Source organism: Monodelphis domestica, chromosome 4 (genome assembly GCF_027887165.1).
Source record: "Monodelphis domestica isolate mMonDom1 chromosome 4, mMonDom1.pri, whole genome shotgun sequence".
Lineage (NCBI taxonomy): Eukaryota > Metazoa > Chordata > Mammalia > Didelphimorphia > Didelphidae > Monodelphis > Monodelphis domestica.
The window spans coordinates 420,685,211-420,699,995 of record NC_077230.1 but is presented as its reverse complement, the minus strand read 5'-3'; the positions used below and the strand labels follow the sequence as shown (position 1 = coordinate 420,699,995).

Genomic DNA, 14,785 nt, shown 5'->3' with positions numbered 1-14,785 from the left:
TTAATATTCTTTTTTTTATTTGAGTTCCAAATATTCTCCCTCTTTCCCTCCCTCACAGTAAAGCAATCTAATATAGATTTTACATGTGCAATCGTGTAAAACATTTTTCTATATTAATCATTTGGTTTGAGAGATCTTAAATGAAAAAAGTAGGCAGAAAGTGAAATATCGTATGTTTTGACCTGTAGACTCCATCAGTTCCTTCTCAGGGGGCAGATGGCACTTTTCATCATGTCTCTGGGGCTGTCTTGCATCACTGCATTGCTGACAATAACCAGGTCACACACAGTTGTTCATCATCCAACAATATTGCCAGCTCTGTGTATGGACAATGTCCTGATTCTACTCACTTCACTTTCCATCAGTTCGTGTGTTTCCAGGGTTTTCCAAAATCATCATTTGGGGGGCAGCTGGGTAGCTCAGTGGCTGGAGAGCCAGGCCTAGAGACGGGAGGTCCTGGGTTCAAATTTGACCTCAGACACTTCCCAGCTGTGTGACCCTGGGCAAGTCACTTGACCCCCATGGCCTAGCCCTGACCGCTCTCCTGCCTTGGAGCCAATACACAGTTTCGATTCCAATACAGAAGGTGAGGGTTTAAATAAAATCTCTTGGGACACAGACCTAGCAATGGTGTTGATAGATCAAAGGATGTGCCCAATTGTAGAGTCCTTTGAGCATAGTTCCAAACTGCTTTCCAGAACAGCTGGATCCGATCTACCGACAGTGTATTAGTGTCTCGCTTTTCCCACATCCCCCCACATCGATCATTTTCCTTTTCTGTCATACTAACCAATGTAATAGGCATGAGGTGACACCCCGAGTCGTTTTAGTTTGCCCTCCTCTGATCAAGAGTGATTTCCAGGAGTCCTTCATGTGACCGTAGATGCTTCGATTCTTCATCCGAAAGCTGCCCGTTCATACTTATCATTCGGAGAATGACTTTTATTTCTATACATTTGACTTCCACATATGTAAAAAATTAACCTTTGCCAGAGATATTGGCTATAATCGTTCCAGATGCCCTCTGCTCTCCAGCTCATCCCCTGTCCCAAGGAAAATTGGAGCAGAGAATAGAAGAAAAGATCCTTGCCCTGGATGGCCTCCAGGAGTCACGGAGGCTCTGGGTCCTCCCCCCTGCCCTCAAGCCTCCTCTCTCCCTGAACCAACGGGGAGTGCACACTTTCCTTTTTGAGTCTTGGGCTGTCTTCCCTCTCTGGGGAGAAGTGATCCAAGGCAGCCGTATCCATTGTCGGCACTTGCCCTCATCTCCTTACCCAAGGCAAACCTTTGTCTTTATGGATGGATGGCATGCTCTAGACATTGCAGCATGGTCCATGGTAAGGGTGGCTCTGGCTGTTACATAGAAGATACCCGTCTCTCTCCTGGACATCTGTGGGTCAGAGCTGGCAGTTTTCTAATAAAAATAATTGATGGTGGTTCAGTCATTTTCAGTCACGTTCATCTCTTCATGACTTCACTTGGAGGTTTCTTGGCAAAGATACTGAATGGTTTGCCATTTCCTTCTCCAGCTCTTTTGAGAAACAGGGTGAAGTGACTTGTTCAGGGTCACACAGCTAATAAATGTCTGAAGCTGGATTTGAACACAAGAAGATGTCTTCCTGAATCCAAGCCCAGTGCTTTAAGCACTCTGCCACTTAGCTAACATTTATATAAAGCTTACTATCTGTGCTGTGCTGACACTTTGTGATTATGCTCTCATTTGATCTTCACAACAATCCTTGGAGGTAGGAGCTATTATTATTCCCATTTTCCAGATGAGAAAACTGAGGCAAACAAAGGTTAAGTTACTTACCCAAGATCACACAGCTACTAAGTGTCTAAGGCTAGATTTGAACTCAGTTCTTTCTGATTCCAGGATAAACCGTGCCACTGTAGCTGCTCCTGAGACAATGGTTAGCTGGACAAGAATCACACCAGCTGAGCCCTAGAGCAATATTTAGAAAACCACACCTGAGTCATAAGGGTATAGAGCTGCCTGACAGAAGGCTAGCTCTGTCATCAGAGTTCATGACCACCAACACTACTTCTGTAGCTTGGCTTCTGTAGCCATCAGATTTGTCATTTCTTACAACACAATAAAATTCTAACACATTCATGAACTGCAATTAATTTAGCCATTCCCCAATTAATAATCAGATACTTCATTACTATGGCAAAAATCGAATACTGCTACAAATATTTTGGTGCACATGGAACCTTTCTTCTTATCAATGACTTCTTTATTTCTATGTCTAGGAATGGAATCTCTGGATCAAAGGGTGTAAACATTTAAGCCTCTTGATATGCATAATTCCAAATTGCTTTCCAGAACAGTCCACTAATTCTACCAAGAATTCGTTAGTGTGCTTATCACCTCTCCATCATTGACTAGTTCTTATTCAGCGTTTTTGCCATTTTGCAGGGGGTGAGGTAAAGCTCTCGGTCGTTTTGACTTTCACTCTCTTCTTATTAGTGATCTGGAACATTTTTCATATGACTGTCAATAGTCTAAATTATTCTTCTGAGTATAACCTCTGTCCCCAAACCCAATACTATGGGACTCTCTTTTTATTGGTGGAGATGAATGGCTTGCCCTGTGAGGGACAAGGCAAAGCTGGTAAGAGAAAGCTTCAATTATGTACCCTTTAAATACCTTCTGGGACTCATCAACCTTCAAAGCTTCTTCAGAACTCAAGTATAAAGTTGCTTCAGGTGCTTTTGGCTTCTAGTTTCAAGAAAGAAGCTGGGGGAGGCCAATCCCACTTTAGGTTGCTGAAGGAAAAGACTTGAAAGGAAGGAGCAGTCTCCTTTATGCCCCTAGACTCAGTTTATGCCAGTGGGGAACTTCTCCATGGTGAGATGAAGGACCATCTCTTGGTTAAGCTGAGTTATCTCACTCTAATGATTGAGTGCCATCTGGTATACTCTTTTGTATACCTTCTCATTTCTATTTTGCTTAGATTTGAAGAAATTAATTTCTTTGCTATTTACATATATAGTCATTATAGAACTGGTATTTGGTAGGAAGGGGATCAAGTCTTGGATATATAGGGGAACCTCTTGCCCCCAGAAATGACAAAGTGATCAGAAGTTAGCTGGAGCCAAATCGTATACCCTAGACTTATAACTTTTAAAATATATTATAATCTGTTTTTAATAATATTTTATCATTTTTTAGATAGATATACTTCTAGAGTCGAACCTTCCCCTTTCTCTAGATTGCAGAGGGGAGTCTGGTCCCAACTTCTGGCTTCCCCTCTTGACAAGAATTGGAGAAAAGAGGCTAAAGATTTCTATTCTGCCTCAACACATGTGGGCCCCTCTCTACACATAAGGCTTACCCTTTCTTTCTTTTTAGATGAAAGCTATTTTTTCACTATTCTATGTTCTAAGGGCCCACCCAGCTCTGACATTCCTTATTCTAGGTCCCCTGTAGTTCTGACAGTCCTAGCTCTGACATTTATTCTAGATTCATTCCGTTTCAACATTCCCTCTTCTAAGGGCCATCCCTGCTCTGACATTGTACATGTTATATAAGATGCTGGGGCTGTCTAAGTGCTTTGAGATCCCGTGGTGGAGGGGACATCTTAGCCTTACACCTTGGGTCCTGATCCCCTCTAGCTCCCCCACCCCCAGTCCCGTAGCTAGGGACAGAGTACTAAGGACCCCGCCGCCACCAAGCTTAACCAAGGGGGTAGTCAAGGAGGGTGAGTGGAAGGGAAAGGCATCTCTGTCTCCCCCTCCCCTTCCTCCTCCCCGAGGCGTGGGCTTCGCTGTGCACATGACCATGTGGCCACGCCTCTCCAGCCGAATCCAGGGTGGAGCTGCGTGATGACGACATCTCTTGGTCAGACCACATAAGTGGTGGGAAGAGGGCAGTGTGGGGGTCGTTCCCTGCCCGGTTCTACTTTGCCCTTCGGGGACTTGTTTAAAGAAAAAGGGGCCTTTGTCTCTCAGTAGTTTAAAATTCTCTGTCATCGCCTCACTCCCGATAGATACGTTCTCTCCTCCCAACGTATTCCTTCTCTCTCCATCTCACCCCCTTCCAGCTCCTCACTGTGGCGCGTCCCTGTTTGACGCATTGCAGGGAACGTCGGACCAATGGACGATCACTTCTTATTTCCGCTACCATTTCGGACCAATGATAGCTTAGTTCACACGGTGGGGGGGAGACGTATCATGCATGAACTACAGTAGGTAGTCCTCCGCCGAGTCCGCTACAGCTAAAAGGCAGCAGAGAAAGTAGTCCCTTGACTGAGAACGGGGGCGGGGGCGTGCACCAGCCCAAGTGTAGATCCGACTCTGGTACGGGCTGACGAGGGCTGGAATGGGGCCGGCGGAAGAATCCTTCACCGCAGTGCGGTGCTGAAACGAGAAGAAGGGGAAAGCTAGTGGAGGCGGGGCTAGCGAACGGACGGGAGGAGCGCAGGCGCAGGCGCAGGCGGGGTGACTGTCGGTGGCGCGCGCTGCAGTCTGTGGTGGCGCGAGCGCGCAGCGGCGGCGGCGGATCCGGGAGGAGCTGTGCCCCCTGCTGCGCCCGGAGCCTCGTTCCCAGTGCCGTGCGACCCCCGCTCCTCTTCCTCCTTCTTTCTCTTCCTTACTCTCCTCTTCCTCGTCCTCCGGTGCCCCGCGCGCCCGGGCCCCGCCATGGTGAGTGTGCGCGGAGGTGGGGGGGGGGAACCCTAAAGTGGGGGAGGGGAGAGAGGATAGTCTGTATCCGCCCCGAAGACCCCAGGGTAGTGGTGGTGGGAGAGGACGGTCGATTCCATGCCGAAAGAAAGAACCTGAGAGGAAGAGGAACAAGAACTGACTTCAGTCCTGGGGATGGGGGGGGGGGCGCTCATGATGGGGGGGAAGGGGAAGAAATGATCACTTCCCACGAGAGGACCCCCAGAGAGGTGAAGTAGAAGAGCGGACTTTGTACTTGAGTCCGGAGAGAGGGGTGTCAGTTTCTGCCGGGGTGGGGGAGGGGACTGGTCACTTTCCTTAGGGGGAGGGAGGGGAGAAGCATTTCCTTTGGTCTTGGGGAGTTGGGGTGTCGGTTTCTGTCAGAGAGGACCTGGGGAGGGGGACTCAGTTTCCAGCAGAGAACCCACAGGGAAGTAGGGGGAGAAAAGCTGATTTTGGACCTGGGAGTAGAGGGTGCTGATGGGGCGTGGTGGGGGTGTCAATTTCTGACGGGAGGGGGAAGGGGGAGAAGAGAGGACTTGGGTTGGGAGGAGTAGGAGGCGCTGATGAAGCTTGAAAGGGGTGTCATTTTCTGCCTGGGAGGGCCCCGGGGGGGGATGGTCGAGGGACTGGGAGAAAAGAAAAAGATGAATTGGGGGGGCTGCGGAGATGAACTTGGGGTACAGAGCTGTATTGTTGGACTCTTAGGGATGCCCCTTGGACATTTGGGGTGGGGACATCATAAAGATGATCACTGAGAAGAGGGAGGCAGGGCTGAACCCCGAGCTCTCCCAGAGAATTCCATTTGAGGGCAGATGGTTAGGGTGGGGTGGAAATGGTTCCCAAGTGGGTGGGGTGACCTTAGTTGTTGGGAGTTGAACCCTGACCAGGAGATTGGGAGTCTGATAGGAGGATCCTTCGGTGGAGGGTAAGAGGCCAGAGTTTGGGGGGAACATTAGGCTTTGAAGGGAAGGAGAACCGTCACCGGGAAGACCTTCAGGGGTGGGTTGGAGTGGGGGAGGTGACTGGCCCCTAAAGGGAGGGTGGGGCATGGCGGGAGGTTTTGACTGGAATAATTGAGATGGGGGGGGGGTCCAGAGTGCGTCTCTGGGGAGGTGGGCTGGCTCTGACCCGGGAGAGTTGGAGCCTGGATGGACTTGGATCTTCAGGGGCAGCTGACTGGTCCGAGGAGAATGGAGGAATCGCTTCTCAGAGAAGCCCCTGGGAGATGGGAGCGCCTCCAAAGAAGATGAGAAGAGGCTGGTCCCGGCGAGGCTGGGAGACTCCAGGAAAGGGGGCTCCAAAAAGGGAGCAGGGTTCAACCCTGACCGAACCTGGGGGGAGGCGGCCAGTGGGTTAAGGCTCTGTTTAGAACGGGAAGAACTCAAGGAGTTCGGAGAGTAAACGGAGCACCGGGGCTTGTTTCTGAGGTTTGATAAGAGTGAAAGTGAGGCTTAAGGGAGCGGCCGGTGAGTGTTTGGGGTTGCATTTGAACCCTTGGAGAGAAAAGGCTCCTTTGGAGGGTTAGGATTGGCCAGGAAGGAGAGAAGAGCCCCCAGGGCCCGGGGCAGGGTCCGAGCAGGGGCGGAAGGAGAGTGAATCCTTCCGCTAGGGTGGCACCAACACAGGATCCTCAAGCTGGGAAATAGCTGGTGTCTTCACCGGAGGGGTTCGGGACAGCAGCTTCCTGCCTTGGAATGGGGGCTGCGGAGAAGAGCCTGAGGAGGCCGAGGGGATCAGAGGGCAAAGGGAAGATGGAGCTGGGCCAGAGGTAGAGCCTGGAGGGGGGACGGCCTGGGAGAAGAGCCGGGCTTGGGGGGGCGGGGCAGAGGGAGGAGTGTGGGCTGAGGCGAGAGATGGATTTTTCCTGGGAATTGTTTGTTCCCACAGAGGGTTTGGGAGACTATTTTGAAGCCGAGGAGGTAGCCAGGCCTGGGGGAGAGTGAGGCGGAGCTTCACATGGGAAGTAAGGCTTAGAGAAGCGAGGGAGCCCCCTCGCTCGGCCCTTGCAGCTGCTCTGACAGGTCGGAACAAAGGCTCTGGGGAGAGGCGCTGGGCAGGCGCTGCGCTGAAGTGGTCCAGGAGCCCTGGGAGCGCACTGAACAGTTGAGGGGTGGGGTCGGGCCACAGCAGAGCAGCGCCGGCTCCCTTTGCACAAGGGGACGGGCCAGAGTTCTGGTCCTGCTGGATCCCGCCTGTTGGCGCATTTCTCTGACACCCAGCAGAGCCTGTGGGCCCTTCCTCCTGCCTCAGGCTTGGGTGAGAGGCCTGCCAGACACTGCCCAGGACGGCCCCACCCCAAGAGCCCTCACCTTGCTCCCCTCCGGTCTTCCCCCTTCGGGCCTCCCAAACCAGGATCCTCGGCCAACTCCTCCATTTTTAGAGCGGAGGAGCCTGAGGCGGGACTTGACCCAGATGTTTCTTCCCCGTTGACACAACTGGAATTGAGAGAAAAAAGGCAGCCGGGTTCCTCCTTCTGACACCCCCTTGTCCTAGAAAGGCCCCCAGCTCAGAAGGCAGCGCTCTGGGGGTGCCCATTGGGGGACGCTTCTGGCTGCAGCATGTGAGAGGGAGCCCTTGGCCTCGCCTACTGGCCACCTCCTGGCTCCATGGTGGGTCTTGGCTAATACCCACTAGGGGGAGCACGAGTCCAGCCCCAGGTTGAGGGATCAGGAGGGGTTCTTGCCTTCCCTCAGCAGCCCCATCCCTACTGCATTGGCTCTTTCCAGCCCCCTCATATGGAGGCTCAAAGGGGCAGTGCAGGCCTGGGGGAGAAGCCTCTTCAGGGGCCAGATGGAGGGGATGGAGTCTGGGAGGAAGCCATTGAGAGTGATGGCAGCCCCTCTGGGGGCTTCTCCCCTACTGGCCCTCCTCCTGCCCTGCCCCACCCAAGACCCCAGACAGACCACCAGCAGAGTGCTGGCAGCCCTTCCCTGGCAGCCTCTGTGGGACATGATGTGGTTTAATGGTGCAGGCCTGGGCCACCACTTCCACTCCCTCCCCCGCTCCACAATTGACCTGGTTCCGTTTGGCAGAACCTTCTAGGCCTCTGGGAAAGAAGCTTCCTGCATTCTTGGTGATGCCATCACGCACAGATGTGCCCCTGCAGGAGGCTCCTTTCCTGGAAAAGGGGGGGGGGCACTGAGGGCAGCCCCTCCCCCCCACCCTCCTGCACTGGGGCTGGGCTCTGCAGCCCCAGGAGGGCACTGACCGTCTCTAGATGGTGCTTTTCATCCCGAGGCTGAGGGGAGAAATGCATCAGAGAATCACGGGCTGCCCCATGCTGGCTGGCTCGCCAAGACACTGACAAACTCATCTTTTGTTTTTTTTTTTTCCAGGCTGACCAGCTGACTGAAGAGCAGATTGCAGGTGAGTCCAGAGACGGCTCTGCAATGAAGCCAAGCGTGTAGACCGAGGATCCCCAAATGTGTGATTGCTGGCCACTAGCCCCGGGGAAAGGGGTTCCCATTGCCAAGTGCTTTCCCCAGTCACCCAGGAGGCAGCCGCTGGAAGTTCCTCGTTTTACAGATGAGGACCCCGGGGCCGGGGAGGGCCAGGACCCCCAGTTTTCTATCCCTTGGGCTTGGGCCACCCCTCCAATGCTTATAACTGGGCATTGGCTCCCGGGGGCAGGAGAACAGCCACCACTTGGAGGGAACATTCGCTTAGCCAAGGCCCATCTGAGCTCCTGTCAGACGGCTGACCCCAGGCTCTTCTTCCTCTCTGCCGTGGTTGGAGTCCTCCAGGGACAGCTCATTGCCCTGAGCATTCTTTGAGAGCCATGGGCCCCTAGAACACCGGCCCTGAGTGGGCATGGGGGTGGGGGTGGATGGGACCAGAGGGCCTTGGCTCAGGGCAGCTGGATAGCCAGAGCCACCTGTCAGCCAGCCATCAGCCCAGGCCCCTAGACACCCCCAGCCTCTCCTCCTGCTCCAGCCCCCACGCCTCCTTCCAGCTCCTTGGGCTCCTCTTGGGGAATCCCGGGATGTGACCAGCCTCCTCTCAAGCGTTTAGAGTCTGGTGGGCTCTGACTGCGCCCTTGTCCTGTAGAGTTCAAGGAGGCCTTTTCGCTGTTTGACAAGGATGGAGACGGCACCATCACCACCAAGGAGCTGGGCACGGTGATGCGCTCCCTGGGTCAGAACCCCACTGAAGCCGAGCTCCAGGACATGATCAACGAGGTGGATGCGGATGGTGAGCCCTGAGGAGGGAGGCGGGGCGCTCGGGGCTGGGGAGCCTGGCTGGAGCCTCAGGGGACCCGCCACTTCTGCTCACCTGGCTGCCCCCGCAGGGAACGGGACCATCGATTTCCCCGAATTCCTGACCATGATGGCCAGGAAGATGAAGGACACGGACAGCGAGGAGGAAATCAGGGAAGCATTCCGTGTCTTTGACAAGGTGGGCGCATTGTTCCGGGCTGGGGGGGTGGGGGGAGGGGCTCCTCTGGGAGGGGACAGGAAGCGCTGAGGCCTTCTGTGCCCCTCCAGGACGGGAATGGCTACATCAGCGCTGCGGAGCTTCGTCACGTGATGACCAACCTCGGGGAGAAGCTGACCGACGAGGAGGTGGACGAGATGATCCGGGAGGCCGACATAGACGGGGACGGCCAGGTTAACTATGAAGGTGTGTCTTTGGCACCCGCTGGGGCCGGGAGGGGGCGGGGCCTCGGCCTCGGGCCGGCCTGACGGGCCTCCTGTCTCCCCGCAGAGTTTGTACAGATGATGACCGCGAAGTGAAGGCCGCGGGCAGCTGGCAATGCCCGTTCTCCTTGATCTCTCTCTTCTCTCGCGCTCTCCGACACTCTTACTCGCATAACCTGGCTCTAAGCCGCCCCTGACTGACGACCGAGAATCCGATGTAAAGCAACACGAGATTTGTCCCCAGCTGCATGACGCTCTGTGACCTCCCCCGCCCCGCCCCGCCCCGGACCCCGGACCGCCTCCCGCCGCCAGCCATCCCGGAGCTGCGGAAGAGGGGCGGGAAAGCCAAGCCCTTTCGATGTTTGCATGCGTCTGGCACTGTGGTTCTGTGTTCGAAACCTTCTGGGGCCACGGTGAGAGGCCTCGAGGAGGGGGCGGGGCGGGGGCGCGGCCTCCGCACGGAGGAGGAGGAGGGGCAGAAGACGCCGAGGCGGGCACGAACAACTCAGCCTCTCCATTGGCTTTTCTTCCCAAACCATCCGCGATTGGCTCTAGCACGTCTGGCGGCGGCGGGGAGGAGGGGAGAGACCCCGCGGCCGGCGCCCTGTACAGATTGTAAATGTCCCCGAGCTGTTCTGTAAATACCTGGTGCTAGTCCCCGCCCCGCCCGGCTCCGCCCTCCCGCCCGCCGCGCTGGCTGCTGCTGCTGCTCCTCGCTCGCTCGCTCGCTGGCGGTGGCCGCGTCCTGGCCTCTTGGCCATGTGCTCGAGTCTTGGGCTTCTCTTTTCCAGGCAGCATCCGTATCTAGCTTGGGGGGCTGCCGTGGGATCCTCCCTGCAATAAGGAAGCCGTGGGGGCCCCGCCGGCGTCCCGCGTCACGCTAGTCACCTGCCGGGCCGTCTGCCTCGGCCTTGTCCGGGCTGTGTCTGCTGCTCGTCCTCCCCCGCTTCCCCGCAGCATGCTCCGGAGCTCCTCCCCGCTCGCTTCTGTCTTCACTTCACGCTTGGGACGGGGAAAGCGCCGCGGACGGACGGAGCGGCCCCCCTCCTCCCCCTCCCCCTTCTCGCGCCCAGGTGGCTCCGGCGGGCCCTTCGGGCTAGCGCCGAGTCCCCTCTCCGGAGGCCCCCGCCGCCCTCCTCCCGGGGAAGGGCAGGCCAGGGCGAGGCCGCGGCCGCGGCGAGCGGGCGAGGCTGGGGCGCCTGGGGGAGCCGTTCATTTTGTTTTGTTCTGTTTTTTAAACCGGGCAATATTGTGTTCAGTTCAAGCTGTGAAGAAAATATAGATCAATGTTTTCCAATAAAATACAGTGACTACCTGGGCGGCTCTCCCTTTGGTGCTCTCTGGCGCCTCCGGAAGCCCTTGGGGACAGTGAAGCCTGGCCAGGGCAGCTGAAGAAATGGCCTCGGGGCGCCCGCCGCCTCCAGCCTCCACTTTCCCAGGCTCCTTTTGTGTTTGCTTTTCCTCCTTCCCTGGGAGTCCGCCTGAGCTGCTCCGGGCTGGCTACGGCCTTCATTCGGGTTCTGTTCCGGACCCGCGAGGTGGGCCCAGAAAGGAGGCTCCCGGCGTTTACCAAGTCCCTGCAGGACGTGGGGGGGTGGCCGAGGTCCTCAGGCTGGTCCAGGGATGCCGGGCCAGTGCCAGGAGCCCCTCCCCCTCCCCCTGAGGCCCAAGGACCCCATTTTCCTCCAGCGAGGGCCTCCCTGGTTTCTCCGGCTGCCTCTCGGGGAGGGACGGGCAGGGCAGAGGTGGGCCCTAGTAGACAGGGAGGCCCGAAAGACTCCTGCGGGCTTCCAAGGCCCCGCATCCCCCTTGTTTTACCGCTGTGGGGGCCAGCCCGGAGGGGAGCCGCTGGGGGGAGGAGGGGGTCCCTCCCTTAGGAGGGCCTCATCGACCATCTCGTCTAACCCATAGTTTACAGCCGAGGAAACTGAGGCCTAAACAGGCCCCAGAACAGCCTCTGCCCCAGACACAGAAGCCTCGGGGGAGGACGGAGGTCCTTGGTCATATAAGGGCTCTCCCTCCTGGCCTTCCGGGCTGGGGGCTCGCCTAGACCTCCGGGATCTGAGCCCCGAGCTAGAAGGGCCCTTGGGTCAGGAAGGCCGGCAGGAACTAGGGGGAGATGAGGCAGGAGAGCAGTGCCGGGGCAGGGCCCCCCAGCAGCCACTGACTCCCTGGCTAGGAGAAGGGCCCGGGGCTTTGAGATCCCTCCCCAGGGCAGCGTTTTGCAGCCGGCCCAGAGCCTTCCGGTAGCCAGCAGGGGGAGGCAACCACCCAGGAAGGAATGTCCCTGGCTCCCGCCCCCAGGAGAGCGGCTTGATGATGGGCCTGGGCCCTCTGGAGGCCTGCCGAGGGGGATTCAGCCCTTGGGGTGCCTTCCTGGGACAAATGCAGCATGGGGAGTGGGGGGGGGCTGGAAGAGCCCTCAGAGGACAGGAAATGAATAGTCAGTCTAGCAAAAGGAGTGAACCAGTCAGCCCAGCCTCTCATTTTACAGAAAGGGAAACTGAGGCCAGGCAGATGGCAGACTTGGCCAAGGTCACACACCCAGGAAGCGTCAAAGGTGGGAGCAGCACCTCTGCCTCCAGGAGGCTGTGCCCCAGGCAGCGTGGCCCCCCATTCTCCACTGGCTCCCCAAGTGCTTTGGGTGAGTGGGACGCCCACATTCCCCTTCTCTGTGTCCGATCTCCTCCCTGATCACAGGCCAGACAGCCTGAGGTCCTTCCCAAGTGGACCTTGCCTGCCCTCAGAGGGCCGAGGCTCCGGCCGGGCCTCCCCTAAGGAGAAGCCCTCTCTGGCCTGAATGATGACAAAGCGGAGGCTGACCCGTCCCACCCTCCCCCACTGGGGACCTTACAGGACCTCACACAGACCTTACACGAATAGACAAACCACCTGGAGTCGTCATCCACCGTTTTACTGAGGAGCAGAGAGCAGCAGAGGTGAAATGACTTATCCAGGGTCATGCAGTGGATACATCTTAGAGATACCCTTCGTGATGCCCAGTACGGAGGCGGGTGATGTCCTGACGCTCCCTGTTCTGAGGCAGGACTAAGCTTGAGCTCAGGGCTCTGTCTCCGTCAGTCTGGAGCTCGGGGTTCCCCTGCGGCCCTCGCAGGGCTCCTCCCAAGAGGGCGCTGGGGAAGCCTGGCCGGCCCCTGCTCGGCTCCAGGGGCTCCCCGGCACGTAGAAGCAGGCCCCTTGCCGAGGGTGGGGCCAGGAAACGGAAGTGGCATCCTGTGCCGGGCTCTGTTTTTTCTTCTGGTTCACCCTCTGGCCAAGATGCCAATTCCCGATTCCCTCTGGAGCCTGCCTTCACCCCGGGCTGCTTTCCAGGGCTTCACCCCGTCGCGGACCCCCAAATGCACACAGAGGTCTAGGAGGGGCTCGGGAGAAGGAAGACAAGCTTGGGGGGTCTGGGGAGAGGCCGAGCGCCCCAACCTCCCTCCGGGAGACGGGGAGAAGCTTTCCTGGGGCCCCGAGGGAGGGCCGTGGCCTGGAAGAGGAAGCCTGGCAAGGCTCGTTTCTCTGGGACTTTGGGTCTCTGACACTGGGATGGGGACAGGCCTCCGTGACTGTCTGGGAGTTCTCCTCCCTCCCCTCCCGGACACCGAGGCTGCCAAGGCCTCCCTCTTTTCATCCCTGCCAAGCCCCTTCCCCGCCCCACCACCCGACTCCATCCTCTTCCTCCCGTCATCTGGCAGCCCTTCCTTTACTTTGGGGCCCTTCATCTCCCCTGGGAGAAAAGCTGGATTAGGAGCTGGGGCTGGGGGGAGGAGGAAGAAGCCCCCCGGGATGCCCAGGCGCCCCCTGCCCGGGAGAGGGAGAGCCCCCCTCCGGGGAGGTGGGGGAGCGAATCAGCACGGAGGATACAGAAGCCGCCAAACTTTCCAAATATTTACACTGGGAGATGGATGGGGGATCAAGGCCTCGGCCGCGCTCGCCTGGGGAAGGGACCGAGAACCTAGTTATTTTGAGTTCACTCTTCTGGCCGGTTCCCGGACAAACTTTGCCTTTTCTCCGTCGTCTCGACTCTCTGGGGGCAGCGACTTCATGGGGTGAAGCCCGAGGTTAGAGGATGGCAGAGACTGGCAAGCCGCATGCCAGGGTCCCAGGGCTGCCCCTCAGGGGACGAGGCTCCCCCCTTGCCTGAGTCCCCCCCAGACCACCAGGGCTGTAGCCCTGGAAATTTCATCCACTTCTGAAGCTGGGAGGGCCCTCGGAAACTCTTCTAATCCCTTCATTTTGACTAAAATTGGGCAAGGACTTGGCCAGTCACCCGGATGAAGTGGAGAGTTGGAGATTGGGCCCATTTCTCACATCTCGGCTTGGGGTAAGGGGCCTGGCTCTGCCCTTCCTCACCCCACCCAGCCTGGCAAGATGGCAGAGAGAGGCGGGGGGAGGAACAAGGGCAGCAGCTGCCCAGGGGGCTCATCCTTGGTTTGTGTTGGGAAAGGGGAAACTATGGACCTTAACAGCTGGCGGCCCCTTGGGTGGGGCCTGGCGTAGGCAACAGAACGCGTGCTGGAGCCTTCGGAACACAGCCTTTCGGAAGAGGATGAAAACCCAGGGGTCCAGGATGGGGTTGAAGGCAGAGAACCGGAAAGCAAGGAGGTCTTCCCAATCCTTTTCCTCGGGTGTGATGGCCTGCTTGAAGCCTCGAATCTGGGGGAGGCAGGAGGAGAGGGAAGAGATTAGTGGGGCTGGGGGAGCCCTGGACAGCAGACCTCCTACTCCCTCCTGTTTCTCAAGCTGTCTTTGGGGGACCCAAGAGTCCTAGTTCCCAATCCTGGGGAAGCCCTGGACAGCAGACCTCCTACTCCCTCCTGTTTCTCAAGCTGTCTTTGGGGGACCCAAGAGTCCTAGTTCCCAGTCCTGGGGAAGCCCTGGACAGCAGACCTCCTACTCCCTCCTGTTTCTCAAGCTCTTTGGGGGACCCAGGAGTCCTAGTTCCCAGTCCTGGGGAAACCCTGGACAGCAGACCTCCTACTCCCTCCTTTTTCTCAAGCTGTCTTTGGGGACCCAGGAGTCCTAGTTCCCAATCCTGGGGAAGCCCTGGACAGCAGACCTCCTACTCCCCCCTGTTTCTCAAGCTGTCTTTGGGGGACCCAGGAGTCCTAGTTCCCAGTCCTGGGGAAGCCCTGGACAGCAGACCTCCTACTCCCTCCTGTTTCTCAAGCTGTCTTTGGGGGACCCAAGAGTCCTAGTTCCCAATCCTGGGGAAGCCCTGGACAGCAGACCTCCTACTCCCTCCTTTTTCTCAAACTGTCTTTGGGGACCCAGGAGTCCTAGTTGCCAGTCCTGAGCCCTCTGACCACCGCCCTTCTCTAACCAAAGACAGCACCCTCCCATCCTCCCTAGGAGTCAAACCCAGGTTGCCCACAACTCGGTCTTTCAAGATGGGCATCCCAAAGGTCAAAAGAGCACCACGTTGAAATTGGGGAGGAAACGGAGAAAGATCTAACCATCCACCTCATCTA

The 14,785-nt window shown here is 57.2% G+C and overlaps 2 protein-coding genes across 2 annotated transcripts in view; one reads left to right on the top strand and one right to left on the bottom strand.

The window, feature by feature from the left end:
• The first annotated feature begins 4,172 nt into the window (after nucleotides 1-4,172).
• Nucleotides 4,173-10,626, top strand: CALM3 (calmodulin 3). Its single transcript, XM_007491977.3, has 6 exons — nucleotides 4,173-4,650; nucleotides 8,007-8,037; nucleotides 8,719-8,862; nucleotides 8,960-9,066; nucleotides 9,156-9,291; nucleotides 9,376-10,626. The coding sequence occupies exons 1-6, from the start codon at nucleotides 4,648-4,650 to the stop codon at nucleotides 9,402-9,404; spliced, it is 450 nt and encodes a 149-aa protein (XP_007492039.1). The 5' UTR covers nucleotides 4,173-4,647; the 3' UTR covers nucleotides 9,405-10,626.
• Nucleotides 10,627-12,206: 1,580 nt separating this feature from the next.
• The window catches only part of PTGIR (prostaglandin I2 receptor), a 4,324-nt gene continuing 1,745 nt past the window's right edge, over nucleotides 12,207-14,785 (bottom strand). Inside the window, exons 2-3 of the mRNA XM_007507900.2 lie at nucleotides 13,776-13,970; nucleotides 12,207-13,249 (exon numbers count right to left, since the gene is read on the bottom strand). Coding sequence (XP_007507962.2) covers nucleotides 13,163-13,249; nucleotides 13,776-13,970 — 282 coding nt within the window. The 3' untranslated portion in view covers nucleotides 12,207-13,162. The remainder of the gene's footprint in view (nucleotides 13,250-13,775; nucleotides 13,971-14,785) is intronic.